The following is a 26,922-nucleotide window of genomic DNA, read 5'->3' as shown; positions in this document are numbered from 1 at the left end:
AAGATACCTAAACAGTGCCAGGGTGCCTCTGGTGTCTCCCTGTATTTTAGTTATCCTGTGAGGGTATTGACTGCTACCAACAAAATGTTTAACATTCTGATTCAAGGGCAGAAGCAGAGGTGGCAGCAGGTGCCTCAGACGTAACGCAGAGTGGTCTCCTCCATGAAGTGTGTGTGCAGGGGTAGAATTAGGGGGTATTTGAATTCCAGCATTAAATACATGAGAAAATGATTGAGCCCGTTTCCCATCCAGGCTGCGTCCCTTCAGGTCTGACTTGCAGTACAAGGAGCCATTGGGCTCTGGAAGGCTGAGCCTGTGGGAATGGCCACCTCCATGGGGATGGTGATAAATCCTGGTGGTCATCCTTCAGAGCATGCAGTTCTTGATTCCATTCAGCTTTCCCAATGCACAGCAGGGCCATCAAATCGGACTGCTCCAGTGTTAACAGTGCGTTCGTGTGCTTTCTGATACAGGCACCAAAATTAATATGGTTAATGCTTTGGGACCATTAATTTGCAATTCAAAGCTTTTATAACTGGCCTTAAAATGGCAACGTGATTCAGGTCATCCTACAGGCAGTGATGTGTTTGTTCATCCGTGCCAAGCAGTGGTATAAATGACATCTCTGGCAGTGTCAATAGCTGAGCAGCCTTTCTTCAAGGGGTGGTTTGGGCCCCAGCTGCTGCTGCTGCACCCTCAGAAACCCCATATGGTTGCTTGGTAAGAGCTGCCAGGTCAGCTGGAGACCAGGGACCAACAGCCAGGTGTGTGTGCTCGGTCCATCCCAGTCAGAGTGGGTTTGATTTGCTTTTACCCCGTGCTCTGGCTGCCCCTGCCCCCTTCCTTGGAGGCAGCGAGCTGATTCTGCCTGCTGGGCTCCTTCAGCCAAGCCAAACTGCTACAACACACTGCAGTGCCCTAAGGGAGCTGCTTTCCATATACAAAAGGCTTGGCGAAATGAAGTGAAATGTAAGCAACTCTTTGAGGAGAACTATCCAATTGCTAGTTGTAATTTCCTCGTTGTTTGCAGCACCCTATTATGTGCTTGTGATCCTTATAAAGAGCTCTCCCCCACCCTTTAAACTTCGCAGAGTTGGATTTTACCTTTTGTGGTTTGACCACATTCACTGCAGGGGGCTGGTTTGCATTTAGTATCTTTTTTTTACCCTTCTATGTGCCCAAAGCTATTTGGTTTGTGAATGAGCATTATGAATGAGTTGGCTTATCCCAGGAAATGTGTCTATTCGAAATTCAGGGCTGGTGGGCCAAGCACAGTACCATATATTTCTCTAGATCCTGGTCAATGGAAATCAGTAGCATCTTCTTTGATTGTGTTAACACTTTCCTTCAGAGCCAAGAGGATTTTGAATACACTGAAAGCTTGTTAGTTCTTGTAACTCTCTCAGATAGCTTTTATGTTGGAAAAACCATTAAGTGTAGTGACAGTGAAACCTAAATGTGCTGCATAGACCCAAATGCTGTGGGAAGCAGCTGCAAAGCAAACTGGCCAGGAGACAGCAAAATCTGCATTGGGACATGCAGTGTGCGGCCGTTCCAGCCTGCAGGGCTTTTGTTTGGGGTGGGCAGAGGACTGCAGCCAGGCTGGCAGCGTGCAGTGCAGCCCCCAGGCTGATGCCAAACCCATTCAGTGGGAACAAAACTGGGAAGCCCCAGTTAGAGCAGAATCGTGTTTCTGTGTGTTGGCCTTGTTTTCAGCATGGCTGTGTCTTGGCAGAGGTTATTAAATTTATTTAATGAACGTCGAAATTGGAGAAGAGGAAGCAGCCAGGAAAGCATTACAAATTGCTTTAGAGCAGTGGCATTAAAAGTATTTGTGCTTACCATATCTTCTAAGCAAAGCCCTCAAAGCACAGTACAGGGCTGCTAAGTGTTATTCCCTTTGACTTGCAGTGAGGCAGATGTGTTTGAAGGAGAAGCCTGTACCTGCATCCCTGTTCAAGCCTGCAGCAGGAGGCAGGCAGCGTGCAGTGGCTCCAGCATCGTCCTGCATCAACTCCATTTCTTTGCTTATCTCCGAGCCCTTGTCTAAAAGATGGTTGTGCCCCAAAGTCTCCCTGGTCACGCTGCCAAGCTTATCTCTCTTTTCTCTTCTTCTCCCCTCCCTCTGTGTTACAGCTGAAACTGTGGAACAAGTACAGAGTCTCCAACATTCCTTCCCTGATATTTATCGATGCCTCTACTGGGAAAGTGGTTTGCAGGAACGGCCTCCTGGTAATCCGTGATGACCCAGAAGGTAAGGCCTGTCGTCCTGTGCCCTAGATGCATGGCTATGCAATGCCTTGTTATTTTAGCACGCTCCAAATTGCCTTGGAGGTTTAAAAAAAACCCAACAAAACAACAAAAAGAGGAAACAAACAGCTATTGTCATACTTGACTAATCAAGGCACTGTATTATTTTCAGTATAACATTTTCTGCATCATTCCTGCCAGATCTTGTGTTTTGGTTTTCTTGTTCAGAAGAACAAAGACTTCCCCTCCAGGATTTTTGTCTGAAGTGCTAATGAGGAAAAAGACTAAGTGAAACACAAAGTTTAGATTTTCTGTGATGGAGGCACACAGAGAGAACCTGACTTTCTGTACCTCGGGAGCAGAATCTTTCCTAAATAGTGAGTGGGTGCTTATCACTGGCATCACAGCCTGTTAGGATGAGTTCTCCATTATTTGTAAATGAGACAGAAAAATGCTATTGTTCTCGATTCCCAAAGTTGTGTTGGGAGTTAATTTTAAATCCTTCTTAATTATATTTGTAAAAACTTAAATGTGCAAAATGCACACCCTCACTCACGTTCTGCAGACCTGATGTTCAGCTGTTAAACTGCCCATGCAAACATTCCTCCACGCAGTAGATACTGAAAATGGTGGCTGCTGGCAGGAACTGTGCAGCAAATACCAGTTATGGCCTGGGCCATCTGTGTTGCTTCCTCATCTCTGGCTGAATATCTCAGATCAATTTCTGTAGAGCTGGCAGCAGATGATTCTGAGCATGTGTTTGCATGTATGCAGACATGCTTTATTTGGGGTGCAGAGGATTAGTGCAAGTTCTAGAAGTTTGTGTGCATTCAACATGAGGAAAAAAAAATCAGTCCAGTGATATGGTTAATTGCTATGGTTAAAGCTTTACATTTAGAGGAATTAGAGCTGTGATGATGTGTCCTGCACCATCTGCTTCTCTGTTTGTGTAGAATGGCAGCTGGTTGGGAGGCAGGGTGGGTGCAAGGACTGCAATCAGCAAAGTGGCTTTAATCTGTAAGTGGCAAACAGTCTGCCTGTGTTCCTGAGCACGTACCACCTTGCCCCTGTTGTTTAAACAAACACTGTGGATAAGGAAAAGATGCATTATCAGGCACAAAACCAGAGCAGAAGTTGCTCTGACTTGGGCACGGATGCAGATACCTGTGGAGCTGAGGTCACTCTGGGTGCTCAAGGCAACACTGTGGTGGTGCCAGGGCAGTTGAGTAATTCTACATCCTCCTTTAATGGGGTGAGCCTCAATAGGATCCCTCAAATAGCACCCCCCCGTATCTTTTCAAATGGCAGGATGGCTTTTTAATGGAGCCTTTGAAGCTGTAAATGCTCCATATGCTTCCTATTTTATATTTTGTTTTTTTTTTCCCCACTCCCATCCCAACCCTCTCTAGGACTGGAGTTCCCGTGGGGGCCAAAACCCTTCAGTGAAGTTGTTGCTGGACCTCTGCTAAGGAACAACGGCCAGACACTGGACAGCAGTGCTCTGGAGGGCTCTCATGTCGGGGTCTACTTCTCTGCACACTGGGTGAGTGGTGGGTGCTCCGCAGAGCAATTGCAGTGAGCTCTGGGCAGCCCTTGGGCGAGGTGAGGAATCACTGCCAACCTCTGCAGAACCTCTGCAAGAGGCTGAAGACCTCAGGACGGTTGGTGCATGAGCAGTTAAGATGCCCTGGTCCTTTTGGTAGAAGGCAGCAGCATTACAATTGCATGACATCCTCATCTGACTCTTCGGAAGGGGAAGAATTTCCAAAGTGGGAGAGATTTTGTCAGCAATTTCGGGAGTTGGTGACCTCCTACTGTTAACACCAGCCACATCCAAAGCTGTTTCCTGGCTCTCCAGAAGAGAAGAGATCACGTTTGGCTTTTGGCGATGGCTCCATCATCTAGACAATGTGCCCATGTGTGTGTTGTTTTGCAGTGCCCTCCCTGCCGAAGCCTCACACGGGTCCTGGTGGAGTCGTACCGGAAGATCAAGGAGGCTGGCCAGAAATTTGAGATCCTCTTCGTTAGTGCAGACAGGTAATGAAGCGGTACTTCTTGGTGCAGGCAGAGCTGATTGCCACCCAGCAACCGGTCTTGGAGGTATTTTATCACAAAAAGCGTGCTGCAGACCCTTTCTAGAGAAATTTGGGCTTGAAATTTAGTGCAGCTCGCCCCAGGTTTGTGTTTCCCAGAGGCAGTTGCTGGTGGGCTTAGTGCAACGGGGAAAAGGTCTTTGTAGGCCAGGTTTTCTATGAGGATAAGGGGTGTGTCAGGTAGTGGGGCAGCACTGAGGATCCTGCCCTGTTCTGTTGCACAGGTCGGAGGATTCCTTCAAGCAGTATTTCAGCGAGATGCCCTGGGTAGCTGTGCCGTATGCGGATGAAGCCAGACGGTCACGCCTGAATCGACTCTACGGCATACAAGGTAGGAAAGGCCCTTCTGAGGTGCAACTCTCCTTTCTGCTGCTCTTGTTGAACGTTTGTGGTGTCTCCTCTTGTGTAACTAAAACAAGAAAATGGCAAAGCAAAGCGCAGTGCCCCCAGGCAGAGCTGCTTCATGTTTCTGCTCTCCGCAAACTCACATTCCTACCACCTGCCAGGCAGGCTGTTAATCGAAACAGGACTTCCATAAACAACCTAATTCTTCCTGGAAACTTGGAAGCTTTTTTTGGCTTGGATGTTTTTTACCTAATTACTGATTTATTTATTTTGTCTTTTCTTGAAGGTTTAAATTTCATTTTCTTGCTGTTTTATGTAATGCAAAGGCAGGCGATCATTCTCTGCAGAGGCTGAGGAAGATGGCATCTGGTTTATGTTAGCAGCATGAATTACAGAAGAGTGCATATTTGATGTAAACCATGGCTTTGCCTTTACTGTATGCGTCTGTGCCAGAATCCAGCAGCCTCAGCTGCTCAGAGGGCAGGGAGAGGCTCTCTTTGTCTGGGTGTTTTGAGAGTGTCCCAGAGATGATAAAAGTTCCCAGCAGCCCTCCTGGGAACGAGTATGTTGGTGCAGGGGATGAGGTGCACTGCAGAGATGTGAAAGGTAAATAGCTTGCAAGGAAGCTTCCGTGTATACATAGAATTTCTCCTTCTACATAAGGAATTAGGAGATAAAGAGCCACCAGTCTTGCTGCAAACTGCGTGTTTCTCATTGTTTCAGTGCAACATCAACCAGGTGGGTGCAGGCTGAGGCAGGCAGAGAAACAGGAATGTTGCCAAAGGTGCCTGGGGACGTCAGTGAGGGTCCATGGACCATCCTGGTGATCATGTTTTACCCTCCTGTATTTGCCTGCATCGCTTTTGCAAAGCGTCATCAGCAGCAGGATCCCAGAGTGGCCAAACCTCTGAGTGGGTTCATTTCAGCTTATTCATCCATGTTGACTTTAGTGGGATAGTTTTGCTGATAAGAGCATTTGGCAGAAACCCAGCGAGCAGGAGAAACGATCCCTCTTCAGAATCCTCCCCGAACACCCCTTCGGGGGTGAGCTCAGGTGCCAACACTGTGCTCTGTTCTCTGACCTCAAATCAAGAATAACTGTTAGCCTGCTTTAAATAGCCATCATTTCGCTTCTTAATTACCTTCCCACGAGGCAAAAGCTTTCCATGTTCACCTGTCTTTTCCCCAGCCTGCTCAAAACCTTCTCCAGCGCTGGTTTCGGTGGAGCCCTGCAGGACTGCTGCCAGTTTCGCTGGGACTTTCTGTAAATAAGGTGTCCAGACATGGATACTCAGCACTGAGCATGCTGTAGCCAGGGAAACAGTAACAGCCTTCCCTTTCACTTCAGCCGCTGTCTCCTTAAATGTCTCTCTTGGTTGTGTGCTGACCTGAAAATGTAAACATTTGCTGTTCCCATGTGCCCTGACCCTTTCCTCACTGACATAGCTCCCATTTTACCCCTCGTATTCCCACGTGACAGGGATGCTTTACTGAGGATGCTGACACTGGGATTTGGGCGCGTTGGACTGCAAACCCTACTTGTTCACAGTTTTTTCATAAAGTAGGAACCTCCCTGCAAGGATGAAGTGTGATGGGCAGTCACGCTGAAATGTAGAGGAGGACTGGTTTATATGTTTTGGGGGGAACCTCCTCCCTGCTCCCAGCGGTTGCTGGGTTGTCACTTATTCCTGCACAGGCAGTGACTCCTCATCCTCACAGAGCATTCGAGCAGTTTTGCTCTGTGACTGCCTGCTTGGCTTCCCACATTTCCTGCCAAACTTGGACAACGCTGTGCTGCTCTGGCAGCTGCCTTTGTTCTCAGTCCTCACAGCACTGTGCAGGGAGCAGCATCCATGCAGCTCTGTGCAGCCCTGCTGGCCTCTGACACCAGGCATCCCTTGTGTAGGAGCACGTGCCTCGGGTTGTGTCTGCAGGGTGGCTTTTCCTCTGATTTTTCTCAGGCCAGCAGAGCCCTTCCTGGAGCTGGAACAACAAAAGAACTTGTCTTCCTGAACAGCGCTGGGCTGCTGGAAAGCAGCAAGACAGTCAGACCTCATGTTGTTTTAGTCCTGTGTTGGCCCCTACAGCATTCAAAAAAGTCAGTGTAAAATGTAAGTTGAGTTATTGGCCTTTATTTGGGTTGACTTGAATGCTCCTATTCATAGCCCACGTGCAGTCAGTGGGCTGTACCATACCCACCTATATTAAATTGCTTCTGGGTGCAGCACTGTCTTGAGAGAGAGTTGTTTCTCGTATCACAGCTTCTTATAAGGAATTCTCCATTGCGTGCTTCTGCGTGGCTGTCATAGATGAAGTCTCCTAACTCTCCTTTTTGGGCAGGGACTGGTAATGAATGCTGTACTTAGATGGGAATTGTCCTTTATTGCCATGTCCTAGGAGAGATTTTGTGATCCTGGAAGTTTCCTGTGGGATGCATTGCAGCACTGTGGGATTTGCAGTTACCTGGGGGAGCTTCAGAGACCTGTTGTTTCAGCCCTGGGCTCTGTTCCAGACACCCTCTGGTCACTCCACAGCCCAGCTGGGAAGTCATGGCCAGGAGAGGTTTCCTGTGCTGGGTTTCTGAAGCTTTCTTCTAAAGAGGTCAAAAAAAAACCCCCAGCAATAAAACCCAGCGTTGTGTTCTCCGAGCGTTTTATTCACGGTGATTTTGATTGCTGAGCCAAGACTTAATGCAGATGAGATTTCCATGTCGGATATGGGTTTTAATATATAAATAAATGCATTGCCAGGTTCAGTAACAAATCATTTGGCCCCCATGTTTTCGCAAAATGCTCGCCTCGTGGGAACTGAATCCATTTTCTAATGCGTAGAGTCAAACTGAGCCCGTCTATGCTAATTCTCATCTGAAGCTTATACAATATTCATTGCAGAACGTCTGATCTATGATTCTTCTTGATAACTAAATTCTGGTGTTATGACTCACGGCAATTACCAGAGCCCCCAAAAGGCTCTAAAATAACACGTAGTGGCTGTAGGTGAGTAGGGAGGGGGTGGGAAGCACCCAGGTTAGTAGGTGTGGGTTTGGTTTAAGGCTTGGTGGTTAAGGATGCCCAGCCAGAGATGCAGGGGAAGGAGTTTAGGAGACCAAGAGAGTGCTCAGTATGCTCTGGGGTGGCCGTGGCAACAGGGACAGATGCACTGCAGCAACCTCAGCCTTCACCATATGGATCCAGAAAGGAAAGCAGAGCTTTGTGGTTGATGAGGAGCTTCTGATGCCAAATGAAAGGTGAAATTTATGGATCCTGCATGTCACGTGGCTCTCAACAGGCTGCAAATCGTGAAATCGGCCTCAAGATTTCAGATGTGTTATTGGCATTCCCAAAAAAGTTAAAACACAGGGTGGTTTATCTTAGAGTCTTATTTTTTGAGTCTTGGAAGTTTTAGCAGCTGGGTGCTTTGGTGCGTGTCTGCATATGCAGATCTAAATGTTCTGAATAGCAGATGAAATCACTGGTGTCTGTGGGGTAGCACTAACAGAATGACCTGTGTCTAGAGCAGGCCCTGATTATTCCCAGGTCAGACAGGCTCCTTTGCAGCCTGCTTCAGTCTGCTGGACTTTGGGGCTCGCTGGCAAAAGGAGGTGCAGGAAGGGCTGTGGCCTTGCTGAGAGCTGATCCCACAGACCCAGTGCTGCAGGTCTGGAGGGGACCAAATAGCAGGCATCCAGGGTGAGGATGTGAATCGTAAATGGATGAAGACCTGAATTATGTGGGGTGCTGATCATCATGTGCTTCTCTTGGCTTCAGTAGTATTTCTGATGCTTTGTGCCTTGCAGGGGTAGGGACAGAGAGAGTTTTCCCAATTGCTTCCACTCTGTTTAACCTCTCCCTACCCTGGAGCTATTTTGAATACCAGAAGGTAATGAATAAGATTTTCTGTGATAGAAAATCTCTTTCTTGGCATTCCCTTAGGATTTGCAAGCCCAGCCATCACGCTGTGTTACTGTGCAGCTCTTGCAGCTGACCCAGCGAGTGCAGCCCCGTGCATGAGAGGAATGTGAGCAGCCCTGTCTGGGCTGGAATGAGGGGAATGCAGCCGCTCGCCTGGACCTGCAGGCAGGCTGGGACAGACAGTCAGCCATGTATTTCCTAGAGAAATGCCTAGAATTCATAGGGCTCGTGAGTAACCCACTGTTGTATAGGACGACAGTGCCAGGAGACAGCAGTAGCACGCTGGTTTCTCCTGCATGGAAAATGATTTGATCGAGTATTTCTAATAAATGTGGCTTGAAATGAACCTCTGGGCTTAGAGGCGAGGGTAGGAAGGTTTGTTGTCTCAGTTTGCTGCTGTGATTTGGAAGCTGTTGTTGGGTGGATGAGGAAATGCCTGATAGCAGTTGGGCTGAGCACTGAGTGATGAGTATCTGACAGCAGAGCCTGCTGCTGACACGGGCTGCCTGGCCCCTGTCTCTTGGGGCCCGGTATCAAATTGTCTCCCTTTTCCTTCCTTTCGGGATGTTTTTTTTATGTCCTTTATGACAGAAAACAGTGTTTTTCCCAGATGAAATCACCAGCATGAGCCATTCCTGTTGGCTTTGACCACCAGCTCCTGCAGCTCCATCCTCCTGCAGGTCAGGGGCAGCCATCAGCAGTCAGTGCAGAACAAGCCTTGCCTGCAGGCGTGTCCCAAGAGCAGCACCTCACTGACATTCAGCACCATTCACCCCCAGGGCCACACTGCAGGGGCTTGCCATAGCTATCTGTTCTGGGGCTTGGAAGCCTCCTCTGTGTGCTACTGGCTGGGACAGTCACCAGCTGGTATCCCCTGCACAGTACCTGGTCAGATGTTGGGAATTGACTTGTACTAAATCTCAGCTGCATGCAGCCACTCCTTGCTTTGTCCCAGCCAGCAAATCCGAGGGCCAAGGCCCCACAGCCTGCAGAGCCAGCAGCCCACTGCCTTCTGGTGAAACCTTGCCTTTATTCCCAACGGTTTGACTTGTGTGTCGTTAGAGCAGAGCTGCAGATGGTCCTGATGTGAAAAGCTGCAGTTCTTCTGAGCCTGTGTCACATCTGCTGTGTTTTTCTAGCTTGTGCTTAAGGCTTCCTGGGAGAGCTGTCTTAAGACGTCTGCTGCAGCCAGGTGGGATGAATGAAAGCATCATTAAAGCCGCGCTCTCTGCAACCAAGAAGAAAAATCCCTTAGCTATTGCTGGGATCCCTTTCTCTTCTCATACCTATCCTGGCTGTGATTTCAGGTTCTCATTTTAGTGCACTCCTCATAAGGCTTTTGTTTTATCCTTGGGCTTTCCAGCCCTATAGCTCTGGGCAGAATGTGCTCTGGCCTAAGTTGGCACTCTCTGCCACATAGCCACACATTATTCTCAGGAGAGAGGGGCTATGCCACATCTACCCTTATCCATCTTTGTATAGAGGGACATATTTAACTGATTATTTCTCTGGTTTTGGTTTGTTTCTTTGTTTGTTTTCCATGGATGAAGTAGAACATGCATTCCTCCCTCTCCCAAGGGCTGCTGCAGAAATAAACAACTCAGGACCCCCATCCTGCAGGCAGGAGGGCACTCAGCCTGGCTGTACTGGGGCTGGAGGAGCTGCATTGTGCTCAGCAATGAGCAGCTCTGGGCCCCAGCTGGGGAAATCAGCTTGGATGAGTGCCAGTGATCTGCAGGCCGGCACTGGTGTGAGGGATTCTCAGTTTCCCCATCTGCTCCCACGCTGTCCCCTGGCAAGGACGTGGCCCTGCCCAGAGGTGCTGGCAGCATCCTATGGGCTGGCAGCACAGCCAGGGAAGGCTCAGTGCATCCATGTGCATGCACTCATTCCTGAATCTTGCAGTTTTGGTGTGCACCTACATCCGTTTGTTGGATGCCAGCTTTCTGCCCGAGACAGAAGGCACTTTTTTGGGTTAAGGGCACAGCTCTGCATGGTCCCTGTGCCATCTGGTGTTGCTCAGCTCCAGGGGACGGTAAATAATGGTGCGTTCTGCAGTCTGAGCAGCTGCTGGTGCACACACAGCTAGAAGTGCGATGTGCAAACCCAGCAGGACAGCATTTTTAATAACTTAGGAGCCGGCTCCAAAGTAATAAAAGGTGAAATAATTACCTGCAAAATTGATTTGAAGTGCAGGAAGTATCCAGTAGCTCTGCAGCCCGGTGCCTGCGGAGCTTTCCCCACAGCCCCAGTGCTGTGCTGGGGCAGGAGCTGCACAATCATTGGAGCAGGGTCCCAGCATCACATCCCCTTGGTCCCCTGGGGGCTTGGGGAGGGAAGGAGCAGCACAAATGAATTAGCACTGAGCTTAACTTCCCCTTCTCTTAACCACTGGGCTGGTGGTGCCAGCAGAGCTGCCCAGCTCTGTTCCTGCTCAGTGCACCAGTTCCTTGGAGCATTCCCAGTAAGGACCAGTAGTCCTGTTTGGCCATTTCATTCAGTGAAGGCTGTGCTTGCTGTGCAGCTGCATTCTGCTCCTCAGCCTTTCATCAGCTGGGGGCCTCAGGTGTCTGCCTCTCCATACACAGAATGGTGTCCCAGCCATGTAACATTCGTGACCTACTGGACCCAGATGTGTGCTGTGAAAATGATGGGATGATTACTTCTGTGTCGGAAGGGGTGTGGGGGGTTCATGAAGGAGTTCATGGCTGCTGAAATGTGGGCTTCTGCTGGGAACAAACACACCCTGCTTCCTGGCTGCTGCTGCTTGCAGCCTGCCTTGCCACGAGGTTTGCTTGTGATGCTTTGAACCACGAGTCTCCACGCTGGGGTGGTCATGTGTGGGTACTGAGCTCTGCTGTGCACACGGGAGACAATTCTGTCCATGCTTTGTGAGATGCAGTGAGCTCCTGAGCAGGGTCCTGTCTGCTGTGCCACAGGTTGTGTGCAGGAACATCAGCGTGGGGCAGCAGTGCGTGAGCTCTCCCTGTAGTCAGACAGGAAAGGAAGGCGATGCCGGAGACTGTCTCCCAGCTTCCTGCTCTGGCTCCTCAATTACTGCTCTCCCAGAGCAGAAACAGGATCCAGGGATCCCGCTTCCCATCACATAAGCTGCAGTGGCTGCACTGACGTTGAGCTCCTGCCAGATCAGAGGCAATAGGACGGATCCTTTTCCCCACACCCTTTTATTCCCATATTAGCACTTTGGCTACTAATCCCTGTTTTTCTCCTATCACAGGCATCCCAACGCTCATTGTGCTGGACTCCCAGGGAGAGGTGATCACACGGCAGGGGCGGGTGGAGGTGCTGAATGACATCGAATGCCGAGAGTTCCCCTGGCACCCCAAACCTGTGCTGGAGCTGACGGACTCCAACGCTGTGCAACTGAACGAGGGCCCCTGCCTTGTTCTCTTTGTAGGTATGGAGCCAAATCCTGGCAGGGAGGGGTCTGTGTGCTGCGAGGGCTCTGCAGCTTGCTGCCTCCCCTTTGGGGATTCAAGAGGGTGACAGTCCTGGAACTTGCTCCCTAATGGAACATAGGCTGCTTGCCGCTCACAGGGGTTTGCCAGAGCCATGCCCATGACACAGCTGCCCATGTCTGCACCTCCAACTCTGCAACTCCAGCCCTGCAGTGAGACATGCTGCGGAGCAGCCATTTGCAGCAGAGAGGAGCTGTCATAAAAGACGCTTTAGTGGTGGCTGTGGTGAGGCATGCTAATTAATATTGAAGAGTGCTAGAAATGCACTGGTGGTGGCTGAGAGGAGGAAGGCCTTTTCTGGAGCTGATACCTGAAGCTTGGGAGGCAGAAGGGTTACAGCTGTATGCTGGCAACTGCAGCTCAGGGCTTGAATTCCATGGCTGAGCAAGGTTTGTTGGTTCTTGAGTGTCCCCTCTACATGGGGATCTGGCTGCAGGACAAAACAGGCTTCCCCTCCCAAGCTGGGGTTCCTCTGCTCCTGCTTACCCACCCATGAAGCTCAGCTGTGGCTGGAGATGGGCCTGGAGCACAGCTGGGTTGTCCTAGTCCTTCCCATCCAGCAGGAGATGGTGAAATCTCACCAGTGATCCCAATGAGCAGAAGAGCCCAGTGGGGAAGCTGCACTTGCCCTGATCAGAGTGCAGTGGGTTTGCTGAAGAGCCTGTGTCACCCTGAGCCTGCTTGCCAGGCACTGGAGTGTGCTGGGGGCTGCTGGGACGCAGTCAGGGCTTGTGTCCTGCTTCCTCATGCCCCCTTTGTTAGCGAAAAATCCTTTTCTGCAGCATTTATGATGTGTCTCTTGCTCTTTCCCTTTCTCCCTTTCAGATTTCCTTTTGACCCTGATTATTTATTCAGTAGAACACAGCAGGGGATGTGAGCACAGAGCCAAAAATACTCTCCTCAAGCTGGGAGGACTCGCTCTGCACGCTGAGTGTGATTGATGGGGGCTGTCGCTGCAGGCCTCGAGAAAGAGTTATTTTTGTATTGCTCTGAGCAAAGTTTTTCTATCACCTTTCTGCAAACAGCGGCCAGGGCTCTCGCCTGGGTCCAAGGGGATGCTCAGCCTTGGTGAAAGCTGCTGGTGCTGCACTAAGTTGTGCACTGGGAACGAGGGGATGGAGGCTTCTGGCCAACCTGTGTCCAGCTGAGAGACCCCCAGCAGCAGTGTCCTTGCTTTTTGGGGCAGTGCAGAGCTCAGTTGTGCTTTCCGTGTTCAGCTGATGTTGGGGTCACCTGGAGACAGCAGCACCCCCAGGGAGAAGCAGCCTGAGGCACTGGGAGGGACATGGGATTTGCTGAGTGCAGTGTGTGAGGTCGGGGCTGTGTCAGTGGGCTTAGCAAGAATCAGGGGTGAATAAATGCTGAGCGATGTACATCTGCCGCTGGAGAGTTTAGGGCTGGGTTAGCCAGAATGTTGAGGGCTGGCCTGGAGTGCAGCCAGCAGCGTTTGTTAGCAGAAAAATCAATCACTGCATAAGCCCCACAGCTCTAAGTATTTATCTCTGTCATCCACACAGGACACATCCAACAGTGCAGTATGCAGTGTCCTCAGCGTTCTTGTCTTTGCTTGAAGAAGCCAGGGAGGAGGTGGGGAAGCACTGTGCAAAAGCTCTGGTACTGGGAAGTGCCCACCAGGTGGTTCCAGGGTTTCACACGAGCTGCACACTGCCAGGCAACAAGGAGCCTGTTTTCTTGGTGGTTTTTTTTATGGTTTTTGTTTTAATTATTTATTATTTTTTTTCTCGCTGAAAGTTGTCCCCAAATTGAAATCGTTTCATCTAGGTGCTGCTCAAGGACGCTGTCTCTCTTCTCTCCAATTCAGTATTTGAACTTCAGCGGTGGCTGGCATTTGATTGATGTTTCCATCTCTTTCTACTCCACCTCTGGCAAATCAAAGCTGCCTTTACAGAGCCGTGGCTGCGGAGACTCGAGCAGAAAAGCTGCTGAGCTGCCGTCCCAAGGCGGAGGGATGGTGGGTGGCGGGCAGGGTGGCAGGCAGCTCGTTCGTTTGGTCTTCAAAACAGCCCGACCTTTTCAAGCTGCACACCAGCTTTGTTGCTTCTGTTTGTCCCTGTGCTGCTGCAGCAGCAGCACCAAGGGAGCAAGCGGTGAAGTATTTTGGGAGCGGGCGCTGCTCTTCTGTTACATGTTTCCCTGTCTCACATGAAAAGTGCAATTCAGCTGCTCCCTAATTGCTACACAGCCGCATGGCTTTGAAGTTGCTGCTGTGTGTTCAGACTCCTATTTCCTCCTTGTTGCTGCTGTGGGGTAGAGCTGCCCGTGCCCCGGGCTGTTTGCATCTGTTTGATCCTAACCTTTTTGTATCGTCTCCCCACGTCTGTGCCCTGCAGATTCAGAGGATGACGGAGAGTCGGAGGCAGCGAAACAACTGATTCAGCCCATAGCTGAAAAAATCATTGCCAAGTACAAAGCCAAAGAGGAGGAGGCACCGTTGCTCTTCTTTGTGGCCGGCGAGGTAAGCAGGAGGGGAACGTGAGGGCTCCCTGCAAGCACAGGGCTGCATCCTGTGCTGCTGGGGCTGGTGGAAACAGGGCAGTTTCCATCCTGTGTGCTGCTGAGCCACGGGCCTCAGGATCTGAGCTGGGTTGGGTAGTGCTGTCTGCTGTCCAGGTGGGTAAACTGAGACACGGAGCTGCAGCAACTCATCATGGAACTCAGCTGAGCTGAGTGAAGCCACGCAACCTGGGTTGGATTCTAGTAGCTGAGGGATTCTTTCCCAAGTTTTGCTGTAGGTTGCCCTCAGTACTTTGAGTCTTGGGCTTGTACAAAGGTGGGAAAGCCTCAAGGCCAGGAAGGGAACTGGTGGGGACAGGCAGAGATGGGCGCTGGGAGACAGGAGTGGGTGGCAAGCTCCCACGCTGGGGCTCCCAGCTCCATGCGGCCACTTCAAACACTGGGGCTGTGTGTGCTGGCTGCATGGGCAGCACTCCCAGTCAGTCTCTGCTTTCAGTCTGTTGGCAGCCAGGTCAGCCTGGCTGTGCTTCCCACCTCACTGCAGTGCTGCTGCTTTTCTTGCCACCCTGAGTGAAGGGAAGGGACTAGCACTCCAGCCTCTTCCCTAATGGGCTGGCAGCTGCCCAAAGTCATCGCGGTGGTGCCAGCATGTGCTGGCAGCATGGGCTCTGCTGGGAGCTGGGCCAGGCCAGCCCAGGCTGCCTGGAAGGGGAGAGGCTAGCAGAGCAGAGCCCTCCCACGTCGCTGGAGAGGGTTTTCCTCATCCCAGCTTTGAAGTGAGGGACCCCAGGGTGCACTCGCCCAGTTGATGGGGCAGCCCCTGGCTGTGGTGTAGGATGAGCCTGGCCTGCAGCTGGTTTGCATGCTACTGCCTGCCCAGTTCCTGTGGAGGCAGCCCCGATCCCATGGGGAAGGATGATTTCTGTGCCGTGCAGATAATGCTGGACAAAACTGCCTTTGGGAATGGGCAGGGGCTGCCTGCGGAGCAGATCTGCAAGGCCTGAGGTTTGGCTGCTGTGCTGTAAGGTGCTTTGTCACAGCACTCCCTCCTCTTGGGCTTCACCCACCCTGTGGGAAATGAGTGTTTCCCAAGCTGCCACGCTACTGGTGGCTTGACTGGTGCTGGGAATGTGGTGCAGAGTGCCCAGAGCCAGGGTTCTGCTCTTGGACTTCAGGGAAGCAGGACACTCTTGTCCTGTGTGTAGCGTTTCACCCTTCTATAGGCTTGCAAACCGGAAAGGTTTTGTGTCAGGCTCTAAAAAAGCTCCTGGCTCCCCTCCTGTGGGACCCAGGAAGGTGGGAACTGCCAAGCTGCTGTGCGCTTGCTCGCCCGCCCGGCCTCCATGCTCACGTCACAGCCGCAGTGCGCACCAGCGGGTCCCCCGGAGCCGCCCAGCACACAAAGAGGCCTGCGATGCCGCACCGGGCTCCCCCCACGCTGAGCCCCCACCACCACCACCCACAGCCCCTTGGGCCCCCTCCACCCAGGCACTTGTGCTCCCATGGCCGTGACGGGTCTCTGAAAGTCCCAACTCGGCCCCACGCCCTTGAATGAGTCTCTTGTTGGAAAGGCTCTATGGTGAGGGTCTGGGAGCTGCCCCCCTCCCCCAGAGCCTGCGAAGCGTTTTCCTCCTGCTTGCTGGCTGCAGCTGAAACATTGCTGCTATTCATGCGGCTCCCGACATCCCTGTGGCAGCAGGGCCGAAGAATGGGGAGCATCCGGCACGTCTCATTCATCCGTCACCTCAATAGCCCTGGCTGCTGGCCTCGGGTCTCCGTTGGCCCCAGTGCACAATGCAACCAGGCCGCGGCCGGAGCAGGCGCCTCCCATTCCTCTGCCAGCGCCTTTGGGCCGGTTTTGCATTGATTAAAAGGTTTCAGTTGCTTTGCAGCGATCACATAAAGGACGAGGCATCCCAACACCTCGGCTCTTGGCCGGTCCCAGAGGTGGGAAGCGCTGGGGGCCGAGGTCACGGGTCCAGCCCTGCTCTCCCTTCCCTGCCACGTGGTCCTGCGCCAGAAAACCCTGCAGTGGAAGGGGAGGCGCGATAGGAACCACCCTGCCGGCCGCCGCCCCGTGCTGCATTGCTCCCAGCCGCCTCTGGATTCCTTTATTTCCATCGCTGCTGTTGGAAAACTGCTCAGAGAAATGCCCGGTTTCAGTGACCAGGCGATCTGGACGCGGCCCCTGTGTGTCCCCACATTTCCCTGCCATGCTCAGGAAATGAATTGCCCCAGCACCGACGTTTGAATTCCACAGCCCCAGCAGAGATAAATGAGTTTTTCCCTTTTGTGATTTGTCTGGCTGCTGAACGCGTTGCTGGAGTGTGCTGTGGGTTCTGGGCCTGCACTCACACACACTGTGGGTCTGCCTGTGGAGTGAGAGGTCCTGGGGGGTGTGAAACAGAGGAAGGAAGGGGCTGGAGAGGGGTAAGAAGAAGCAGGGTGAGAGTGAAGCCTGGGTTTGCTCTGTGGGTAGGTGGTAGGGCTCAGCACGGCGCAGCGCAGCGCTCTGTGGGATGTGCAGCATGGCAGCAGCGCTGCTCCTGGATGTGTAGCTCTGCTGATGCTCCTCTCTCCCTCTCGTTTTGGCCTCCAGGATGACATGACTGACTCTCTCCGGGATTACACCAACCTGCCTGAGGCTGCACCCCTGCTCACCATCCTGGACATGTCGGCCAGAGCCAAGTATGTGATGGATGTGGAGGAGATCACGCCGGAGATCGTGGAAGCCTTCGTCAGCGACTTTCTAGCAGACAAGCTAAAACCCGAGCCCATCTAAGGGAGCTTCTGCACCCACAGACATTATTTAAAACTAGGTCTCTCTTCCGCCGCTCATGGATTCTCCAGCGTGTTCTCACGCCCGACCCAGTATCCAACCTTCTTGTGGTGCCTTGTTCTACGCAGTGAATCCTTCTCCTAAGCAAACTCCTTGAGATGCACTTTCAGCAGGGAGTCGTTGGCGTTCGGAGACTTCGCTTGTGCTTTGTGGTGATATATTCTCTAATAACCAGGCCAGAACTGTTACCGTACTTACTTTATACATGGCACTAGCTAGCAGGCAAATCTTTTTGCATGGTGTTCTTCCCAACGTATGCATCAGGCGGTGGATGGGGTTCTCGGGGCTCTTTTTTTTTCTCCTTCTCCCTTTTCTTTCCTTTCCTACAACCTCTGCTGACTAAATTACTTTAAGGAAGCAATAAGGAAATTGTCCCCTTTGCCCCTGCCCCACCTTCCTTCCCCACTTGAGTAACAGTGCCCTGATGAGGCCAAACAAAGTCTTAACTGCTGACAACCTCTGAAAGACCACAGCGCAGCCGGGCTTTTCCTCCTCGGGGTGAGAACTTCCTGGGTAGTTTTCCCACCCCACACACCAACAGCCTTATGCAGCATTGGCTGCGCACATTGGGGCAGTCCAACCCCCCCGTGGCACACGGATGTCCCTCCTGCACTGAGCCAGGAGCAGAACACCACCAGGCTGCCCTCGTCTCCCCGTGGTCTCTCCCTTGTACTCTCCCTATGCCCTCTCCCTTTCCTGTTCCTTCTCTCTATGAATTGTCGACCCTTCTATGTTAGTTGTTTTTTGTAGGTGTGTCCCAAACCTGACAGTAATGGTGCTGTTCTTTAAAAAAAAAGAAAAAGAAAAAAGAAAAAAAAAAGAAAAAAAAAAAAAATGATTCCAGTCCTTAGCAGCACAGCCAAGCCTTCCCGAAAGTGACATTGTAAAAACTGTACATGGTGATTGGAACTTTGTAATAAAACTGATGGAATAACCGAGCTGGGAGGTGCCGGTTGCCGCGTCCTGCAGCCCAGCACAGACCCCGGTGCTGTTTCCATCAGGGCGGTGTCCTGGAGCTCAATAGTGGGCGTTGTGTGAGCCACCACGTTTCCTTTCAGCTCGTTTGTCAGCAATGGCAGGATTACAGCCTCTCCCTTTATCACTGTTACAGCAACCCACCCTGGCAGGAGTTGGGAAAAGCAGCCAAGTGCGGAAAAGGCAGAAATGGTGTAAATCTCTCTTGTTGTTTTGCACGTTTCAGATTCTCGTGTTCGGTGCTGCTTAGCTGAGCTGTGAGGCGGTCAGGAAGCAGCAGCACGGTGCAGCTGTCAGCCACAGCTCACTGCCCTCCCCAGCACTAGGCTGGAAGGTGGTCTCAGCCCTGCTTCCGTAGTGCCCCCGATGAGCTGAATTAACTCAGATCCCCTCTTTTCTGGGGATTTTTTGAGGGAGCAATGCTTTGGTGAGTTACCATCCACCTCAGGGTTAAGGGAGCGCGCAGTGCGATTGCAGTCCCAATTCTTGCTGCATGTGGAGCAGCTAGGCAATAGAATCACTTCCAGACCCCACTGCCACCTAGCGCACGTTGTCTGTGTACTGCAGGTCCTGCTGGTTTGGGGGCAATCTCGTGTTTGTGGTTTGAAAAACAGTTACAGTGAGGTTGGAACTGGAACCGCGGTGTCTGTAGTGTTTGGTCATGCAGCAGTGGCTGATGTTTGTAGGCAGGGAGAGCCCGTATTTGTTTCCCTCTGGACACTGCGGTTGGGGCTCCCAGAGAGGCAGCAATGCCTGCCACTGTCACGCTGGTCACTGCTTGGTAGGAACTGGAGCAAAGCAGCAATTTTCTGCCCTAGAATTGGGTTGTATGGGGTCGATTTGATGGGAACTAGGACAGAACCAGTCTGTGGGGATAGAACTGGTTGGCTGGAACACTTTCAGCTATGAGCTAATGCCGGCTTAGTCCTCAGCTATCAGGGCTTAGATGTGGAGGAGGCTGGCAGTCTGGGTGTCTCACAATCAGACCTATCAATGACCTTTCGGTGGTAACAGGAAACAGGAGCCAGCAGTGGCTGAGTGAGCAGCTCATGCAACTCGCAGCCAGTGAAGGCAGGTGGCAGCCAGCGCTGTCACAGGAGCTGTCAGTCAACACACAGCTGTCAGGGAAGCTGAGAGCATCGTGCAACGTGGGCAGGAGCCCCCAGTCCTGCAGCGGAGGAGGGTGTTAGTGCAAGCTAATACTGTCCTCAAGGAGACATGGACAGGGCCCCCGGTCTTACTCTCACTGTGAACATCCATCTGAGGAGCAGCAGTGCCTGCAGCTCACTGTTCCAGTCCCTCATTCATAATTTATCAGTGCTGAGGCCCAGCTGCCAGAGCTGAGCTGCTTGGGACAGGCCAATGTCCTGGCAGTAGCACAGTTCTTGGTGCTCTGCTGCCCTGCATCACGGTGGGGTGCCTGATGAGGCACAGGGTTTGTGTAAGCATGGACAGGAGCTGCTCAGGTGGCAGCTGTCAGGCGTTCCTAACCCAGAGCCACAAGTACAGTGGCTCCTTTGTCCCCAGGCAAGCAGTCCAGCAGTACTGGTGGTTGCACAGCCTAAGGGCTGCAAGAGGAATGAAATGCTTTGCCAGCAGCATCCTGGCCAGGCTGGCACTGATGCTACTGCAGCTGCTACGTGGGGTTTGGTGTGAATGGAGTTCTGCTCACCTCTCTGCAGCATTCCTGGCGAGGCACAGGGCAAGCTGTGTCCCTCCTCCCACCCCCCGGGGCACACACACACACACAGGTAAGTTGGGGAGCTCATGCTCCACTTGCACTAGCACGGAGCAAGAGAGGCTAGCTCCAGGCACAGCTATTTAACAATCTCTTAGCAAACAAAACAGACCAGGCTGCTCTTTTATTAATTAATTCCTCTGCGGAGTGCCAAAGGGAAGGGGTGCTGCTTCAGCACCCAAGTCTCAGCAGTTTATCCCACTACTGGGAACTTCTGCCTTTCATCTTCTTGCTTGTGCTTCCTCCACTGCAACTGCCTCTTCCCTTCAAATAGCACTATGGCAGCAGCTACAGCAGAGTTCAAACTGTCCACACCAGGCACCACAGGGATGACCAGTCTCTTCCCACCTGTGCTGGCTGCAAGGTGAAGTGCCTCTGGGCTCAGGCCGTGGGTCTCTCCACCAACCACGACTGCTGCTGGGGACTGCATCCAGTTCTCATAGTAATACTGTGCAGCAAGCTCCGAGGCGCAGACGCCCTCCGTTCCCTCCTCATCTTCATGTTCAGGAGGAGCAGCCTTGCGTTTGGGTTTTACAGGAGCCTCTGGGTTGCCAGAAAGGGAGCCAGACCTGCCAGCTCCCTGGGATGTGTGTTCTGTCTCAGCCTGAGCCCCTGGGTCTTTGTTGTCAGCCACGCAGACCCGCACACCAGAAGGAAGGTTGCTGGGAACAGATTCCCAGTCCAGATTGGCAACAATGGGCACACGGAAGTGAGCTCCCATGCCTGCACGAAGCACCTTTGGCTCCCATGGATCCACACAGCCTGAGACAGGGGAGGAAAACAGTGACAGTGCAGCAGTTCCAGCAAAGACACAGGAACTGCTTCCCACAGCAAAACCTGTCTGTGCTGGACACTGCTTACAAATTTCATGAAACAACATCTTTAAGCACTGCCTTACCCCAGAGATCTGTCAAACTAAACACCTGTCCTGGAAAAAAGGCCCTTACCTTTGGTTAGCAACACTTTTTCACAACCTGCTCCTGCTGCAGATCTCAGAATAGTCCCCAGGTTTCCTGGATCCCGGATGTTGTCACAGATGAGAACTAGGGGCAGCTGGGCAGCAGGATAGGACATCTTGGCATGGTCAGGCTTGGAGAAGATCCCTGAAGAGACAAAGTGCTGATGAGCTTTGGGTGATGCACCACAAAGAGAGGGCTGGCTGTCATAGCTGTAGATGTGCAGGAGAAAGCCCCAGGGAATCACAGAATCATTAAGGTAAGGAAAGACCATAAAGATTCCTGAGTCCAACCCCACCTAATTCCCTCCAGGCCCCCTGAACCGTGTTCCTCAGTGCCTCATCTCCATGTTTCTCAAATGCCTCCAGGGATGGGGACTCCCTCGCTTCATGGGGCAGCCTGTCCCACTGCTTGACCACTCTTTCAGAGAATAAGCTTCCAAATATCCAACCTGAACTTCCCATGGTGCAACTTGAGACCATCCCCTTGTGTCCTATTGCTGTTACGTGGGAGCACAGACCAGCCCCCACCTCACTACAATCTTTCAAGTCACTGTAGAGATCAGTGAGGCCTCACTCACGAGGCCAAGGGATCTGAACCATCCCAATTCACTCACCTGCTCCCTCTAAGATTTCTGCTCCACACCCTGCAAAGCTCCATTGCCCATCTTTGGACACACTGCATAAGGGACATTTGTGAAGAGTTTGTCACTCCACAGAGAGAACCATTTCCCAGCAGAGCTAAAGCAGCGTGCTGTGACAATCGAGCATTAGCACCCTGTACGACTCCAGCAGCCGCTTTCACAGCTCTCACAGCAGAAGGGAGCTCTCCAATTACGCTGTGTTTGACACGCTGCCAAAGCTGCTAGAAGCCAGAGATCGTCGTTATCCGCTTATCAGCTGTGAAATGACTTCCCTGAGCACCGTTGTCACTGTTTCTATCGCATCTCACCTATCATCCCCTGCGGGGCCACCACGTCGGACCAGCACTTGATGTCCTCGAACCTCACCCTCACCAGGCGGGCTCCCTTCAGCGGTGCCGGCGGCAGCTCCCTCAGGTGCAGGGCGGTGCTGAAGAACAAAGCCCGGGGCACGGCGCCCGCCTCCAGCGCGTCCCGGATCAGCCTCTGCCCCTCCAGCAGCACTTTCCCGTGGCGGTCGCGGAAACTCCGCGACTTAGCGATGGTCACCACTTTTCTGGGGAGAAAACGAGGGTAGAAAGCGTGAGGTGAGGGGAGCGCTGCCGGGACGGGGCCGCTCCCGCCGTCACGCCTCACCCCAGGCTCCTGTCGCCGGGCGACGCCTTCTCGTACCACAGCCCGGGCCCGGCCGAGTCCCGCTCCACAGCCGGGAGAGGCGGATGGTGCTCCACGGGGCTCTGCTGCGCCTTGGCCTGCTCCTTCAGCGGCGGCAGCACCCGCACAGGGCTGCGCCTCAGCGCCCGCACCCAACGCCGTCCCGGGGCCGCCCCACCGGGCCCCGCCAGCGCCCGGCTCAGCACCGGCACGGCGCGCCTCAGCGCCGCCATCTTGATCCGCGACGTCACAGCTGCGCCGCCGTCTCCTAACGTCATCACTGTGCGCGGCGGGAAGGTCGGGCTCGATGACGTCATCTTTCTGCGCGACGGGGCGGTGGCGGAGCGATGGCGGTGCGGCGCGCCTTGCACTTCGTGTTCAAAGTCGGCGACCGCGCGCGGACTGCGCGCTTCTACCGGGAGCTGCTGGGCATGAGCGTGAGCGCCGTGCGGGGGGCGGGAGGACGGAGCGGGAGCGCGGCCCTCAGCCCCGGGGAGACACCGTGCGCTGCGGGAGGAGGGTGAACCGGGCAGAATCGCGTTTGCTCTTCTTTTAGACAGCACAGCCCCCAGCTCGGCCCGTTTATCCTCCTCCTCCCCCTTTTTTTTTCCCCTTCTATCTTTAATATGCGTACGTTTAATTCGTAAGGTTCTGAGGCATGAGGAGTTTGATGAAGGCTGTAAGGCCAGCTGCAATGGGTAAGTGCGTTGCCTGAAGTGCTCGTTTCCCGTAAGGCATCTCCCTGTTCTGCCCCGGTATTTAACGGATGAATCCACGTGGTATTAAAAATTCACCCCGTGGTGCCATTTCTTTGTCAGCGTGGGGTCTGCATTTGGGCTCTGCTATAGCTGTGTTACGTTGTGTTCTAATACTGAACCTCCAGAATGAAACTGTTGGGGTTGGACATGGGGTTCTTGGTTTTTTTTTCCCACCTGAATGATTCCATGATTCTACAGTCATGGCAGCTTTATCCACAACAGCCCCAAGAACTCTCTGTAAGCATCAGCTCCTTTCCAATGGGAGGTGCCAGGTTAGCTGTGCCATTTTTTCTTGAAATGATGTTCTTTGCTGAAGCATTCATGGTTGCATCTCTTGGTGTTTGTTTCTCATATTCATTCCGAATAAATCTTCTAGCCCTTACGATGGAAAATGGAGCAAAACAATGGTGGGCTATGGGCCAGAAGATGACCACTTTGTTGCAGAGTTGACTTACAACTATGGTATTGGAGAGTATCGCCTTGGCAATGACTTTCTGGTATGTGCCAAGCTCAGCAAAACCTTATCATGATAAGTGCTTTCATTTTTTCATCAGGAGTCTCTTATATGGCTTATAACAGGTTTTTTTTTAATACTATTTGATTTATTGAACCCTTCTTATTCGTGCATTTTAGTTGTCTCTAAGCTGGAAGAGCAAAAGGTAGAGGAGCTTTGTGTTCATGTAGGATTGTGGAAATGCTTCCTTCAGCACTTCCCCATCCGTGGTTGCTGTGTTTGCTGACAGATCCGCCTTGAAGTGGTCAGCTGAGAAGGATCGTGCTGTAGGGACACACATTTGTTATTACTTATTCATTGGTTAGCTGATGGTTAATGTGTTTGCTCATGGTTTCTGTTGAGCTAATGTTTTTCCTTGAGTTTGAAGAATGTTGAGGATCAGGTGCATGGAGCCACAAACATCTCCCTAAGCTGGTAGAACAGTCGGGATTTGGTTTTCTGCTTCTGTACAGTGCACTGACACAAATTCTTTTCCCATTACATTTCCCTTTGGCGTGAAAGAAGAGTAGAGTAGTATGTCCCAGAAACATGGGAGATGCAGGGTTAGCCTAAGCTTATTTTCTAGGAGCAAGTTACCTGCTTCTCAGGAGGTTGTGTGGTCAGTGTGCTTTATAAAGTAATCTGGCTTGTTTCTGTAGAGGCAGACTTTCCAAAGGTAGGGCTTCACCCTATCTGGGATGGTCAGATATCCTTGACCACAGCCATAGACTGTGGCTAACAGAGCCTGGAAGGGTGAAAGCAGTGAAGAGTGAGGTCTTCCTGCTGATGCACGTGGGTGAGAGTTGCGGTGTCAGCACAGCTAAGGGAGGTGGTTTTTCGGCTGTTGTTGCACCAGTGGATTTATTGTTGTCTTTTCTGTTCTTGGCAGGGCATAACCCTGGTGTCCAGCCAGGCTGTGAGCAATGCTAAGAAGATGGGGTGGCCCCTCAAAGAAGTCACAGCTGGTGTGTTTGAAACTGAAGCCCCAGGTGGATACAAGTTCTACTTGGAAGACAAGGGACAGAAAAAGCAAGGTGAAATAAATGTACACGTGCTCTTCTTTGTGTTCAGAAGATATTTACAAGTTGGATGTGCGTTTGTCTCAATGGCATTTTATGAAACAGGGCCTATATTGTCATTTCTTTATTACTTTTCTTCTTAAGATTGTAAAACAATGATTTATCTTGTAACTGTTCTCCATTTACTGCACTCCCGCAGATCCTGTGCTAAAGGTAACCTTGGGTGTCTCTGATCTGCACAAGTCTGTTAATTACTGGTCTCATTTGCTTGGGATGAAAATATATGAGAAGGATGAAGAAAAACAGAGGGTTTTGCTGGGCTATGCGGATAACCAGGTTAGTTCTGTAGAAAGCCTTCCAGTTCTTTAAGAGTCACGTCATAGAAAGCTCTCATTTCATGAGAACAGGAACTAAATCTTATGATAGAAACAACTGTGCACTTCAGAGCCTGAATGCTTTAATTTAACAGCTTTTTTCTTCTTTTTTTACAACCAAAAGCTGTGGTTTGCTCTGGGAATTTTGATTCATTGGGAAATACTTGTAAGGGCAGTGTTGAAACAGCCTGCAACAATGAGAAGCTGGAGCAAATGTGGCACTGAGAGCAGTGTTCCATGCAAGTTTGTTAGGTTTTCTTGTTTTCCTTCAGTGTAAGCTGGAGCTGAAGGCTGTTGGAGGAGCAGTGGATCATGGAACAGCATTTGGAAGGATTGCCTTTTCCTGTGCCAAGGAAGAGGTAATCATCATGCTTTCATTACCTCTCTCGTCATCCAGCTGAGTAGTGGGAGATAGGTGTCTACTACTAGCAGAATCTCTCAGAATTGATCAAAGTAACACTGATCAGCTTCTCACAGTGGAAATGCAATGGAGTTGCAGGTAACAGGAAACTGTAACTGAGAACAGCCTGAATACATCCTGGCTTCATCTGACTGGGGCTGGTGTTGTTTGTTTTCTGTTTAAGTTGCCAAGCATTGAAGCACTGATGAAAAAGGAGAACCAGAAAATTTTAACGCCTCTGGTTAGCTTGGACACACCTGGCAAAGCTACAGTGCAAGTGGTCATTTTGGCTGATCCTGTGAGTAGCATCAGAAATAGTAATAAAGTCAGTTCTAATTTCTCTGCCCTGGTTATCTGCCTGACTTGCTGTTAAATTTGGTTTAGGATGGCCATGAAATCTGTTTTGTGGGAGATGAAGCATTTCGAGATCTGTCCAAAGTGGATCCCAATGGTGACAAACTGTTAGATGATGTAAGTAATGTTCTGCCTTTTGTTTTCATCCTGATCACAGCCACCTGTAGAATTGAATTTTCTTTGCAACAGAAAATATTGGCTGTCAGTGCCTGTTTTCATTACTAGTACACAAGAAACAGTTTCTTCATCAAGATAGCTTTCCTCTGGATTATAGAGCCTTACAGTCAGCCTGTTGTTGTGGGGCAGGGTGGTGAGAGTGGGCAGCCCAGTGTTTGGAATGGCTGAGTCAGCCAAACATGCTCATGTTTTCATTTTGCAGGCTATGGCAGCTGACAAGAGTGACACGTGGTTTGCTGCCCGAAATATGAAGAAGGTGTCTGCATAGCTGGAGGAGGAGCTGGGCTGGCTGGTTGTCATGCCTTAGTTTTCATCTGGGCAAAACTTGCTGTGCTGTCCGTCCCATGGGAGGGTGCAGTCATGTCCCATACTCTTCTGTTGATTCCTTTTCAGCTTGTATGTCTTTCATTTCAAGCTCCTTTTTATTTTCAATCAAATATCGTGTGCTCCTTCATATGTGAAAAGTGAGGAGGATGTCGAGCACGTGGCTTCCAACAGGGGAGCTGCAGGCTAACACCTCGTGTATCTCTAGTGTGGTTGCACTTGAAGGAGAAGTTGCCAGATTGATTAGAATATCCAGATCTGTAATTAATGAGCTGTAGCCCTCCTGACTGCAGTGCAGGGCTGAGGTTTTGGGGTATCAGCAGCTGTAGTGCCTGGCACTGTTGGGCAGGCTGTTTGTTTTTGATCTCTCTCGATGAAAATCAACAGCACTGGCAGTCGTTGCACCGTGTCAGTGCCTGCAGTGAATATTCCGAATGGGAACAGTGCTTGATGTGACGGTGTTGCGTTGCCATTGATGCAGTCAATGAGTTGGGGCCGGATCAGGGCTGGTGCTATTGTTGGAAATTTGCCTTTACTTGAATAAAAGTAACGAGCGACGTCCCCTGGGAGTCTGTATTGGGACTGCTGCTCTTTAACATCTTTATCAATGACATCAACGGAATCCAGTTTGCTGATGACACCAAGCTGAGTGGTGCGGTTGATGTGGT

General features: G+C 51.4%; 3 protein-coding genes across 4 annotated transcripts in view; 2 read left to right on the top strand and 1 right to left on the bottom strand.

The window, feature by feature from the left end:
• The window catches only part of NXN (nucleoredoxin), a 48,384-nt gene extending 29,971 nt beyond the window's left edge, over positions 1–18,413 (top strand). Inside the window, exons 2-8 of the mRNA XM_042830317.1 lie at positions 2,137–2,254; positions 3,660–3,793; positions 4,187–4,287; positions 4,568–4,674; positions 11,838–12,017; positions 14,430–14,554; positions 17,153–18,413. Of these exons, the coding sequence (XP_042686251.1) occupies positions 2,137–2,254; positions 3,660–3,793; positions 4,187–4,287; positions 4,568–4,674; positions 11,838–12,017; positions 14,430–14,554; positions 17,153–17,335 (948 nt within the window). The 3' untranslated portion in view covers positions 17,336–18,413. The remainder of the gene's footprint in view (positions 1–2,136; positions 2,255–3,659; positions 3,794–4,186; positions 4,288–4,567; positions 4,675–11,837; positions 12,018–14,429; positions 14,555–17,152) is intronic.
• A 1,786-nt stretch (positions 18,414–20,199) lies between these two features.
• MRM3 (mitochondrial rRNA methyltransferase 3) lies at positions 20,200–22,588 on the bottom strand. The gene is made up of 4 exons (XM_042830135.1): positions 22,338–22,588; positions 22,013–22,257; positions 21,053–21,208; positions 20,200–20,867 (listed from the first exon to the last, which is right to left on the bottom strand). Exons 1-4 carry the CDS (start codon positions 22,586–22,588, stop codon positions 20,299–20,301), a joined length of 1,221 nt encoding a protein of 406 aa, XP_042686069.1. The 3' UTR covers positions 20,200–20,298.
• Positions 22,589–22,677: 89 nt separating this feature from the next.
• On the top strand, positions 22,678–26,815 carry GLOD4 (glyoxalase domain containing 4). Of its 2 annotated transcripts, none has more exons than XM_042830205.1 (9): positions 22,678–22,792; positions 23,004–23,053; positions 23,490–23,610; positions 24,496–24,640; positions 24,825–24,838; positions 25,272–25,358; positions 25,584–25,697; positions 25,784–25,870; positions 26,133–26,815. In XM_042830205.1, the coding sequence occupies exons 1-9, from the start codon at positions 22,703–22,705 to the stop codon at positions 26,196–26,198; spliced, it is 774 nt and encodes a 257-aa protein (XP_042686139.1). In that variant the 5' UTR covers positions 22,678–22,702; the 3' UTR covers positions 26,199–26,815. The 2 variants fall into 2 exon arrangements, with proteins under 2 accessions (XP_042686139.1, XP_042686138.1); XM_042830204.1 differs by having other exon boundaries at positions 24,825–24,961.
• The last annotated feature ends 107 nt before the right edge of the window (positions 26,816–26,922 follow it).

This window comes from Centrocercus urophasianus, unplaced genomic scaffold (genome assembly GCF_019232065.1).
Source record: "Centrocercus urophasianus isolate 14NV4802_14NV808 unplaced genomic scaffold, USGS_Curo_1.0 seq_33, whole genome shotgun sequence".
In the NCBI taxonomy this organism is placed as follows: domain Eukaryota; kingdom Metazoa; phylum Chordata; class Aves; order Galliformes; family Phasianidae; genus Centrocercus; species Centrocercus urophasianus.
The sequence above is the reverse complement of the archived record's forward strand: the minus strand, read 5'-3'. Positions and strand labels throughout refer to the sequence as shown.

Bases quoted from the DNA above. Each gene is read 5' to 3' on its own strand.
- MRM3 (XM_042830135.1), bottom strand. From the start codon at position 22,588: ATGGCGGCGCTGAGGCGCGCCGTGCCGGTGCTGAGCCGGGCGCTGGCG. The intron at 22,258-22,337 runs GTGAGGCGTGAC...TTTTCTCCCCAG, and splicing joins CCCGGCGACAGGAGCCTGGG to AAAAGTGGTGACCATCGCTA. The intron at 21,209-22,012 runs GTGAGATGCGAT...TTGTCTCTTCAG, and splicing joins GGCCCCGCAGGGGATGATAG to GGATCTTCTCCAAGCCTGAC.
- GLOD4 (XM_042830204.1), top strand. From the start codon at position 22,703: ATGGCGGTGCGGCGCGCCTTGCACTTCGTGTTCAAAGTCGGCGACCGC. The intron at 23,054-23,489 runs GTAAGTGCGTTG...TAAATCTTCTAG, and splicing joins TGTAAGGCCAGCTGCAATGG to CCCTTACGATGGAAAATGGA. The intron at 24,962-25,271 runs GTTAGTTCTGTA...GTTTTCCTTCAG, and splicing joins TGGGCTATGCGGATAACCAG to TGTAAGCTGGAGCTGAAGGC.